The 12,286-nt window shown below is 34.8% G+C and overlaps 1 protein-coding gene across 1 annotated transcript; it reads left to right on the forward strand.

The window, feature by feature from the left end:
• Positions 1 to 4,519: 4,519 nt before the first annotated feature.
• On the forward strand, positions 4,520 to 6,296 carry LOC111796074 (phosphoenolpyruvate carboxylase kinase 1). Its single transcript, XM_023678760.2, has 2 exons — positions 4,520 to 5,457; positions 5,696 to 6,296. The coding sequence occupies exons 1-2, from the start codon at positions 4,677 to 4,679 to the stop codon at positions 5,743 to 5,745; spliced, it is 831 nt and encodes a 276-aa protein (XP_023534528.2). The 5' UTR covers positions 4,520 to 4,676; the 3' UTR covers positions 5,746 to 6,296.
• The last annotated feature ends 5,990 nt before the right edge of the window (positions 6,297 to 12,286 follow it).

Genomic DNA, 12,286 nt, shown 5'->3' on the forward strand with positions numbered 1-12,286 from the left:
GTCAGAATCAAGAATTGCTTTGTGGGTCGAAAGTCAGACTGCCTGAGAAGAAGTCTTACCTGTCACTGAAGCATGAGCCAAGCTCATTTGCCAAAAGCTTGGGAGTTCAAATGGGCAGCCAGTGAATCAGAAGGCATATCAATTTGTGTCTTGGAGAGAGTCATTCACATCAAAGAATGCATAGGCTCTCATAGCTTTACTTCTGGTTTTCTTAAAAGACCTCATACCAAAGGAGATAGATTCCTTACTTATAAACCCATGATGATAAGGATCTAAAAGTTGGATACGCTCGGTTCAGCCTCTATTCCATATTACAAGTTGATTCGATTAAGGAAAAACCATTTGGAACTTCAGAAGTGAAGTTTGGTATGGTTAGAGTTGCTATACTTAACACTTGATTGATAATTTCTTTGAAAGGTTTATTTATTATTTTAATTACATAACTTCTTGGAGTGGACGGGGGATGATTTGTCAAAATGGTCGTAACTTCTTTTAGTGATTTGTCAAAATGGACAAAAGAGTGGGAGTAACTTACCAATCATTGTCACTCCAGCATTCCAAGAGTTGAGAGTTTCTTTTGTGGAAAGACTATAAATACCCATAAATTAGTATGTAAAAATGTAGCTTTTTTAGGAATAAAATTGAGCTCTCAAGTTAAGATTTTCACCTCAGAGATTTGAATATTATCCATGACATTTCTAAGTTTAAAGCAATTCTCATGATAGATTGCATCTGAGCCATTCAATCAAGTCTTGATCAAGTTCGATTGTGGAATGTCTCAATTTAGAACAAGGGTCCAAATCTTGCTTCTAGTTCTTTAATCTGAAGAGTTATTCTAATTCTAGTCTTATCTCTTGGTTGAACCGAATTTTGTATAGGGAGGTATTAATTTTTTTGATTCAAGGGTCCTTACTTAACAAAAGCTTGAATCGTTTTTTTGATTCAAGGGTCCTTACTTAACAAAAGCTTGAATCGTTGGGCTGAGGATTAAGATTTGTGATCTTTCTCTTACTTAGCCAAACATGACTACTTCTCTCAATAATCCTCAACAATCCTCTCTTCAAACAAAGTACACCATATAGCCTCCCTTGAGACCTACTTCTGTATAGCTCTTGAACAGCCTCCCCTTAATCAAGGCTCAACTATTTCTCTTCAGTCCTCAAATTGGTGAACGGTCACACGATTCCTCTCATCATCCGTCGAGTATCCGATCGATACCAAATTTGATGAGCTTTCAACTTTAATATAGATGGACTTAACTCTAGAGTTACATGACTCATAACGAAACCTCGACTTCTGAGGTTATGGTTTGAGGCCCTATCTGGCCCTCTTTGAGCTTGTCTACAACACTCGTGTCACCTCGTTCTCTCGAACCTTGTCTATGTCTCGGCTTGGCTTGAATGCACACTCTTGGTGTGTTAGATAATGCACCATCCTCCTTGGTCGCATCATGACACTTCTCAATCTTAGATTTCATGTGGCTGGATAAGCGCCACTTGAGGGTCGCCCCTTGTCTGTCTTGTCTGTAGGGGTCAAAACGTACTTTCTGTTAGTGTAGTTGTGACACTCTCTCCACTTAACCTAGTCATTGTCTTCGATGACTATCTCAGTGGTACAATCGAATTGTCCATTGTGACACTCTCCCTCGCTTAATCTCGACATCGTCCCAATAATGACCCAAATATCAGACTAGCTTCTCACTTGACCCAGTAAATTATGGGCTATCTCACTGTTAGACTTTCTCTCGGTCTCTTAGACTCACAGCATAAGCACGACAAAACATAACTTGCCCAATGGCTCTGGATTATCCCTCCATGGACCTAACTTCGTTCACTTTTCAGACTTGGCCTGGAACTTATCAGCCAAACCATGACAAAAACTAGCATCGGTATTCCTCGCCTTAGCTATGGGGAGCGCGCCCAAACGTGGCCATCATGGCCCAAACCGTCATACTTTCTTAGTTGCATAGAGATCTATATCACGAAATTCTCTGATCATGGTCACATCCTTTTTTGGAAGCAAGGCCTAAAAGCTTGTAACTCAGACCCGTGTTGGCACTACACTCTAGCAAACTTGTCAACTGGTCACCTTTGTGTGGCAATCGCTTCACTAACACTTCTCTTGTCTTGTTGCATCTTCGTTCATTGTGTTGCCCACGTCCAACCTAATGCTCTCTTCTCGAGCAGATGTTGGTCTCGACACTCTTATGAAGCCACCCTTCTTAGGCACTAGGTGATGGCTTCAGGAACACACGTGTGCTCGCTTCATTGAGCACTTCTTCAAAGTGAACAACCTATTTTCTCAGACTCTCCCCCACTAAACTCAACTGCCTCTCTTATAGTAACTTCATCCACCCATATGGACTTACATGATGCACATTTGGACTTGGCCAGCGTATGTCTCATCTGCCCCCAGCTTCTTTGCTTACAACCATTGACATTATTCTTCTTATGTGAATGACTCTTTCAAAGGCACCGGCCTAATACACCTTCTGATTCACTATCTTCCCATTTGAACTCCCAAGCCCTTAGCAAATTAGCTTAGTTTGTGCTTCATTGACAAGTAAGATTTCGAGCCACAAAACAATTTTTTATTCTAACTCATAATTGTCTTGCCCAAATATGCACTCGTGACACACTTACAAAGTTGCAACCCAAGAAATTGGGTTCGGATAATATTAAAAGGACAACTGAGGAAAAATGACTTGATCTAAGAGTCCTCCCAACAGTCACATGACTTTGCATGCTCCCGACAACAACAATGGTCTATGCTCCCTCTATAAACATCGAATAGCAAGAATGAGTATAAAACTTCTCATATTTAATGTTCCTTAAACTATGTACTCAATTGGGGTCCTAAAGTTGGTCAATTCTATAGCTTAGATTCATTTTAGCCCTCTCATACTCATAAGGTCCATATACCTTACTTACTCCTATTCTAAGGGTGTAAGTCACCCATCATGGTGTACTCGGGCATCCACTTAGCCTCTCATTTCATACTTTTCAGGTCCAATGGGTCATCACACTTCCTGCGCATAATTCTGGTGCCCTCATATGTCTCGGCCTCTAAAGAAGTCTAGTACATATGAATGAGTTTTCGCTAGCAATAGGTGACCTCTCAATCTACCTATGACTTCATATGTACCTTCTACTAAGTGCTAACTAAAAGTTTCCCTAATGACACCTGAAAATGCTTCCTATTCCTATGTCATTTCAGGCTAGAACAGTGCCAGGTTGGTTCCCCTCTAGGCACAGTTAAAGCTACCTCAATAGTTCCCTCTGGCGTGCCACAAGTCCTAACTTGGTGACTTGGCAATCCTATATGTTAATTAGACCCTCACCTTTCGAGCTGAGTTCACAATTAGTGTTTGCACCCCAACCATCCTTACATAGACCTAGTAGGGCCATATCGTCATAACGGACCCTAAATGTGGCTCAAGAACCTAGGAAGAGATTAAAGAAAAAAGCTCACTAACAAATCCCACATATCCTCTAGGGCATATAGCATTTAGTCCACAAGTCAAACAGAGCATACATAGGTATTCCAATTTCCTAACATGCTTCTAGGAGCATAAATGACATTAAATCATAAATCAGACATATCCACACATCATGTATGCATATCGAGCAAAGTATGGTAGAACATAACATATCATGGTCCTACCGAAGCATTTAAATCAAGTAGAGTTATCGACTACATATCGAAAGTCCTAAACATGCATATCAGGCTAAACGAGCTTTGAAAGTTTAACTAATCCATTTTCCTTCTCAAATCATCTTTTTATCCATGCTAAATATTTGTATGCATGAGTCCTAGTCGATTCCTACAAATATAGCTTACCAAAAACCCAAATGCTAACTTACTTATCAAGCTCGGTTCAAGTTTTCAAAATTCCAAATTCTTCAAATTTCTCAAATCTACCCTAAATTAAGTAAAAAGAATAAAACGGGTGAAAATTATAATTCGTTAAAAAAAAGGGACATGTCAAAATTGGTGACGTTATCGCTTATGTTATTTTTCTTCTTCTTCTCCCGCACACCTTAAGTTGGTCGAAAATTTATAGGGAGAATATAATAATTTTAAAATTTATCAAAAATATTTTGGATTAAATTTACAAAAATAGAATCCCTCGTCCTCTCTTCCCATTTCAGTAATTCTACCCTCATCTTCTTCTTGTCTATGCTTTGATGCATTTTTTTTTGCTACGAGTCTTTCACTCTTCTCGTGGAATTTCTTAACTGCAAGACGGTAAAAGACAAGAAAATAGCTTTACAGAGGGAAAGAGAACCATTTCCATTGAGTGAGTGTAACGGTGGTTAAAAATCAAAATAATATTTTAACCTAATAAATTAATGGCAATAAATCCTATTCCAAATTTATAAGAAATTAATAAAAATAAAAATAAAAAAAAAAAAAAAAAAAACTCCCAAAACTAAGAGTATCGAAGGGAAAGAATATTCGAAGCAAGGATCCCATATCCTCTCAAAGCTCTATAAAAATCCCCCAATACCCAACAGATTCCCCCAAAACACTCCCACTAAGAGAGAGAGAGAGAGAGAGAGCTTCAAGAATTTGCAGAGAGAAACAGAAAATCCCTCCCCCCATTTCCCAAATCCCAGCGAGAGGAAGAACAACAACAAGAATCATCATCATCATCATCATCATCATCATCAACAATGGGCGACATGATTGTGAACAGCCAATACGAAATCCTGGAGGAGATCGGAAGAGGACGATTCGGAACCATCACTCGTTGCTTCTGCCCTATTTCCAACAAGTTTTTCGCCTGCAAAACCATCGCTAAAAGCGATCTCATCGATGAAACCGACAAAGAATGCCTCGAGAAAGAGCCTAAAATCATGGCTCTTCTCCCTCCCCATCCCAATATTCTTCCGTTGATTGACGTTTTCGAGAACGATGATTATCTCTGTTTGATCTCTGAGCTCTGTGACTCCGTTTCCCTCTACGATCGGATTATCCGTCGTCCTTTTTCCGAATCAGAAGCCGCCATCGTTATCAAGCAGCTTCTTCAAGCCCTCGCTCACTGCCATTACCATGGCGTTGTTCATCGCGATGTTAAGCCAGATAATGTGCTCTTCGATTCCAGAGACAATTTGAAACTCATCGATTTCGGATCGGCTGAGTGGTGCGACAAAGACGGATTTACCTTCGGCGTCGTCGGAACGCCTTACTACATCGCGCCTGAAGTTTTGAGAGGATCCGAATACGGTCAGAAAGTCGATGTATGGAGCGCCGGTGTGATTCTCTACACGATGTTGGCTGGATTCCCTCCGTTCTACGGCGACTCCGCGGCAGAGGTCTTTGAGGCCGTTCTTAGAGGAAATCTGAGATTTCCACCTAGGGTTTTCAGATCGATTTCCTCTGCGGCTAAGGATTTAATGAAGAAGATGATATGCCGAGATGTCTCTAGAAGATTCTCCGCCGAACAAGCTCTCAGTAAGTACAACTTCCTCTAATTAAACACTGATTTCTGTTATTGAATGAAACCATTATACACTCTTTGATCTGATTGTTCTTGGATCTCTGAACTCCAAACTTTTGGTTTCCATATTCGTTTACAAATCTTGAACCATTAGAAGATTCATTCATTACAGATTTGAGTTTAGAGCTGTTTGTTTGTTTGTTTGTTTGTTTGTTTGGTTCCTTATGTTGAATTGAAAATTGTTGTTAACAGGACACCCATGGATTCTGAGTGGAGGAGAAGGAACATCATCAGTGGAGTAAATCGTTTATAACATTTTGACTCACAAAAAAAAAAAAAAAAAAAAAAAAAAAAAAAAAAAAAACCCAAAAAAGAGAAATCCATGATGATGAATAGAAGAATGCTTTGTAGTAGAGTATAAACAAAGCATTGAAAAGCCAGTTTTGCATTCCAGTACATAAACCCCTGCTGCCTGCTTCTTCCCCAACCCTGTGAATAAGAGACCTCAACCTTCAGAGCTCAGACTCCATTAATGGCTGCTCTACTGAAGATTCTAGACACAGAGAGAGAGATAACAGTTGGTTCTTTTTTGTTGTGTTTTTTTTGGTTTCTTTGTAGAATTTGGGGAATCCTTTCTTTCCCTCCAAACCCTTTTGTTTTTGGTGTATAAAGAGTGTTTGGGAAGTGAGAAAGACCCACAAAAAGAAAAGGGGGAGAAATTAGATGAGAAGTTTAAATGTAATAAGTAGTTTGGTTTTTGATTTTCAAGTTTGAAGGATGTGTTTGTAATGTAATGTAATGTAATGTGATGTGAATGCAAATGCTGGGAATATAAACTCATGTTTTCCTGAAATTTTGCTTATGGAATCTTATAATTCAAATCTTTCTTTTGACTCTTTTTTTTTTTCTTTTCTTTTTTCTTTCTATTTTTCATCTTATTCTCTAAGCCATAATATGTGGTATATGCTTTTCCATGTATACCATTTCCTATTTAATAGTATTTTTAAACTTTTAAAAAATATTTTTGAATAAAATATTTAAGAGTGTTTCCAAAATACTTTAAATTTTTTAGTTAGTTTATATTTAGATTCCTCAAACTCAATTTGTTTAAATTTAAAAGATATTTTTTAAAATTTTAAAGTGGTGGGTTATTCTCCTCCCAACTAATGTGGGCGTCAGCTTTACTCGGGCACTCTTTCCTTCTTCCAATTGATGTGGGACCGCCCCCAAATCCACCCCCTTTGGAGCCCGCGCCCTTACTAGCACACCGCCTCGTGTCTACCCCCCTTCGGGGAACAGTGAGAAGGCTGGCATATTGTCCATTGTCTGACTCTAATACCATTTGTAACGCCTCATATCCACCGCTAGCACACATTGTCCAGTGTCTGGCTCTGATACCATTTGTAACGGCCCAGATCCACCGCTAGCACATATTGTTCTCTTTGGTCTTTCCCTTACATTGTCCAGTGTCTGACTCTGATACCATTTGTAACGGCCCAGATCCACCGCTAGCACATATTGTCCTCTTTGGTCTTTCCCTTACATTGTCCAGTGTCTGACTCTGATACCATTTGTAACGGCCCAGATCCACCGCTAGCACATATTGTCCTCTTTAGTCTTTCCCTTTCAGGCTTCCCCTCAAAGCTTTAACACACTAGGAGAAGGTTTCCACACCCTTATAAATGGTGGTTTGTTTTTCTCCCGACCAATGTGGGACATCACAAATTAAATATTATTTACATTAATTCTATTCGTTTGATTTTTTTTTCGATAAAATAAATTTATATACGGTTGTATTTACAAAAATTATAACTAATAATAATTATATCAACTAAAATGATGAAGATTGAGGTGATATTTTAGAAACAATTTTATTTAGTGATCTTTAATTAATCTTAAAAAGATCAAGTAAAAATAAGTATAAATTGAATGATATTTGTTCCTTTATTTTTTAAATTATACTTAATATTAAAGCATATAAATTAATTAATTCTTTCTTTTCTTTCGTATAATTAGTAGAAACGTGTAATCGTCTTATTCTATATGTCGTTATCATTAATTAAAATAATATCTTTTATAGTATCATGTAATAGTTTGATATCAAATTCGATTCTTAATTAAAACGGTTACTTCAGTGTATAATATAAGCGTTAAACTAATAAAGTTGACCTAAAAAAATTAAAAAAAAAATCAAATATATTATGTAATTTTATATGAATGCAAATGGTTGTAAATTATGTTAATGGAATCTGACTAGGAATCTCTTTCCTTATTTTCTTTCCCTTCTTTATTTAATTATATTATTACTATTCAACTCCACTACACATTTTAAAAATTTTTCTTATTAAATGGTAATTAATCAACCATATTTTTTCATAAAATATATATAATTATTGTAAGAAATTTCACATCGTTTCAAGAACGAAACAAAATATTTCTGATAAGGGTGGAAAAATTTACTCATAACAGACGTGTTATAAAACCGTGAGGCTAACAGTGATATGTAACGAGCTAAAAAAGAATTAGGGGTAAATGTGTAAATTTGTGATTTCAAGGAAGAAGGATATGTCGATTACAGTTGAGTTATACTCACTTTGACAAGGAACATAGGAGTTTGTTTGTCAATCTAAGCATAGTTCAACTGTGTCAAACCTGTGTTTTCGAGAAGAGAGATTACCAATTTGAATTCTCACCAATTGTTAAACTCATCGGGTTCAAACAAAACGATGAGATTTTGATGGGATTAAAAAAGAAAATTCCATTTCTTAATTTTTTTTTTAATAAAAGCATATGGGATAAAGAAAATTTTAATTTTTTAATTTTTGAAAATAATAGTGAAAAAGGGGTTTATAGTAATTTACCAAAACATTACAAAAAAATAATAATAATAAAAAATAAAAAAAATAAAAAAAAGGGAAATTAAAGAGTTTTCATGGCCTACTTTAAGCTTTAATTTGTGGATATAATTATTTTGTTATTTGTTTTAATTATTATTATTATTTTATTATTATTTCTGGCTGACAGTCTGTCTTCCAAAATCTTCTTCCCATATTATCCATTAAATGTTCTTGAAAACAATCAAATTAGTTAAAAAAAAAAAAAAAAAAAAAAAAACATTAGGGTTCTAAGTTCATAATGTTCCATCAATTATTGTCATGTTCTAACTTAAAAAGGGTGCATAAAGATTAGGTATAAGCCCCACAAAATTATTGTCAGCTTCAAACACGTTGTTGGTATAGGTAATAACTATCAATTCTTTTAAGTTTCTTTTAACTGGTCTCGGTTTATTCATGTACTCTTCCATTACTAGCAAATATTGTCTGTTTATGCTTATTACGTATCGTCATCAGTCTCACAGGGAGAGGTTTCCACACCCTTATAAATAACGTTTCGTTCCCTTCTCAAACTGATGTGGGATCTCACAATCCACCACCCTTCAGGACCCATCATTCTCGGTGACACTCGTACCTCTCTCCAGTGGAATCGCACACATTTACTCGAACGTCAAATCAATATTTTAATTTGGGTGGTTTGATGAGGTCATGATTTGGTGCAATAATTCAACTTATAATAGTAATATATCAATTCAAAAATTAGGTATCATCATAGGTTGTCATGTTTGTATACATGCTCTATGTGGACTTTGTTTGCATTAAATATAAGTTTTTATATGCTTTTCAATCAATATTGAATTCACAGCTTAGGAATCTCTTAAATATTTTAAGAACAAGATTGGAACACATCATGAATCAACCCATGTGATTAGGTTAACACCTTTAATTTATTATTGCCCATATTCCTAGTATGCTCGTTGGACGGTTGATTACCTGTGTCGATGTTGAAGGGGTGCTTGTTTCGATACTCGATAATTTATTATTGAACTCTCGTGACTTGATAAAATATGTTCTGGTTTCGGCTTTGATTGTTAGTGGACTCGTATTTAAAGTAGTTAAGTATTTCACGAGCTGTGTGTTTCATTGAAGTAATCTGCAACGACTTGTTGTGATGATCAGAAAAAGTATCGTGTTGCTTGTAATTTAATCTTTTGTTAGATTGTCGATGGATTAGTTCCATTTATTGGTTGTTGGCTATAGCTCGGGCTTAAGTTCAATTACTATATTTGTTAGACCTAATTTTTGTTTTGTTTGTATACCTAGTTTCCTTAATTGATAAGGTTCGTGTTTGTCATTATAGGCACACTTCAATTGTGTATTATAGATATCAAATAGACCTTCTTGACCATCGTGCACATCGTCAAACGCGGCTGCACAACGACCCTTACGACATCGTCACGATTTCCTACGTTCCCACAAATCCAACCACCACAATTAGATCAGTAACAACGAGAGCTTTCTATGTTTTTATTTGGTCTGACAAGCTTCACTATTCATCGAATATTGAAAACGCTCAATCTTCAACACTCACAATTTAATGGACTTTGATTCATATCATTCCTAGCTCAAAAAGTTCAAAAAATTTCGAACACAAACCAACGAACGCTAGACTCTGCTTTTTATAAGATTTAGTTGGTATTACTTGTTCTAAATCTTCCGATCTCTTGATAAATTATGCAATTGGAGTTCGGTGACGAACCTTTTAGGTGATTCTTTTGATTATTATTTCGGTTAGGACGTAGATTTTATTGAACGAGACAAATTTATGCTCCACATATGCATCGAGTGTTTATAATACTCAACCGTTTCCAATTATTTTTAAGAAAAGACACGCACACTAAGTGCTTGCTAAACCTAACTTCCGTATTCATGTTATTCTATGTTTATAATAAAGTCTAACGTTATGATTTAAAATTTATTATATATAATAATTAAATTTAAAAAAAAAAACATGCCAACATGACTCTAGTCGACCCGAGATAAATTAAAATTTAAATCTTTTATATAAATTATAATAAAATATATATTTAAAATTTTTAATTTTGTGGCTAATAAATATTATTTTAAATTAACATTTACGACCCAATATTAAACTTTTTTATAATTTTGAATTATAAAACGGATTTATTAAATAAAATCCAAATATCAGATCTTTCTCCATTGATAATATGAAAAGTCCCTATTCCCAATAAATAATAAATAATAAATAAATAAATAAATTATTATTATTATTGTTATGGGAAGGAATCTTTATAGCATAAATATTAATAAATAAGCACAGACACCTAAGTTGTTGAATTAAAATGTAACACTGCTTATCTATTTTTTTTTTTAATATTATATTTCTTTTTTTTTTAATATAAAAATTAATTCATTAATTAAATATTTTATTTATGACACACCATGACTAATGTGTTTATTTTTTTTATAAATAATTTGAAACCACCCCCACCATGTTACCTCTAAAACTATAGTATATATATATATATATAAAATTAATTAATTTATTTATTTATTGAAATTAAAAATAATAATGAAGTCTTTATTTTTCTTCTAGAAAAAGTTAAGAGAAAAAAAATTCAAATATTCCAAAGGACTTTTGAGTTCAATTTCTACGTTGAAAAAATAAATAAATAAATTAATAAAATTTAAGAGTACCATTTTCTTTGCCGACTCATATTTTCAAACACTTCTAGAAACGTCGGCAACAAATAATTTAATAATAATTTAAGAAAATACAATAAAATAATTCTATTTTTTTTTTTTTTAAGAAATTAGAACATTAATTTGATGTCTAATATGATTCTAAACTTTTAATTTTACTAAGAGCAAGATCAACGCCTCTCTAAAACCACATTCTAGAAGAACTTCATAAGCCCCTTTAGAGATAGGGGCGAGTATTACACCAGCTCGTAAGTCAAGTACGAAATGAGCCTGTCTACGAACTTTAGAGATAGGGGCGAAGCAGCTCGACCGATAGGGAGAGGGGCGACCTCGTCTTGCCATGACAATCTCACTCGAATTAAGGGGACCTACACATATTAGTACAGTATACCAGGGTCCTCGGCCAGAACTACACGTGCAAGTTTCCCTGCATGTGGCTCGTCGGTGCTTTCCTTTCTAAAAAAATGTCTTAAATAAATGAGGAGTACATGAATGAACGGATACCAACATCTAAATAAAAACGACCTAATTTTAAAATTTTATTAGATATTTTATGAAATTGAATAATTTATTGGATATAAAATTTAAAATTAGAAAAGGCAAAAAGAAAAGGAATAGTGATATGTTGAAAGGGAGATCAATAACGACAAAAACTTGAGTAGTGAGTCATTTATTTATTTATTTATTTATTTATTTATTTATTGTTTTTTTGGGGTTTGATAAGGTCTGTTTGTTTGCTTATCACATGGTGATGTGGGGCCCACTTTGAGGCAAAAGAGGGCAAAAAGCAACAAGTGTGAATTGAAAGGGGAACATTTTTGAAAATAGTGAAAAAGAAAGGGCAACAAAATAATAAACAAAAAAAAGAGGGACGTTTTGTTGCAATTAAGTGAATCAAAGGACACTCCCATGTGCCTCACTTGTTCCGTCCTTCTCACTCGTCTTTCAATTTGAATGGTAACGATCTATACCCATGTTTTGAAATTTGGATTCGACACTTCATAGTCCCGACATTCACGTTATTGACTCCTACTTTTAAGAGTAAAGAATATCTGCACAGATGACATAAATTTTCTCTAAGTTCATGACGACGTATACCTTCAACATTTGGGTTATTCACTTGTCGCTTCTGAGAGTAAAAACTATATTTACAGACCAACCTGAACAATTTTGAAATTCTTAGGATTGAATCACGAAAAAAGAACGTGCACTTTATTAGTATGTATAGTAATTTTTAATTTTTTTTTTAATTATCCTATTTTCTAGATGGGTCTTATTTGAATAT

This window comes from Cucurbita pepo, chromosome 18, assembly GCF_057944985.1.
Source record: "Cucurbita pepo subsp. pepo isolate OVF chromosome 18, ASM5794498v1, whole genome shotgun sequence".
NCBI classification, from domain to species: domain Eukaryota; kingdom Viridiplantae; phylum Streptophyta; class Magnoliopsida; order Cucurbitales; family Cucurbitaceae; genus Cucurbita; species Cucurbita pepo.

What these genes read in the sequence shown, in the direction of transcription:
- LOC111796074 (XM_023678760.2), top strand. Translation starts at nt 4,677, where the DNA reads ATGGGCGACATGATTGTGAACAGCCAATACGAAATCCTGGAGGAGATC. An exon ending in CTCCGCCGAACAAGCTCTCA is followed by an intron (nt 5,458 to 5,695) that starts GTAAGTACAACT and finishes TGTTGTTAACAG; the next exon opens with GACACCCATGGATTCTGAGT.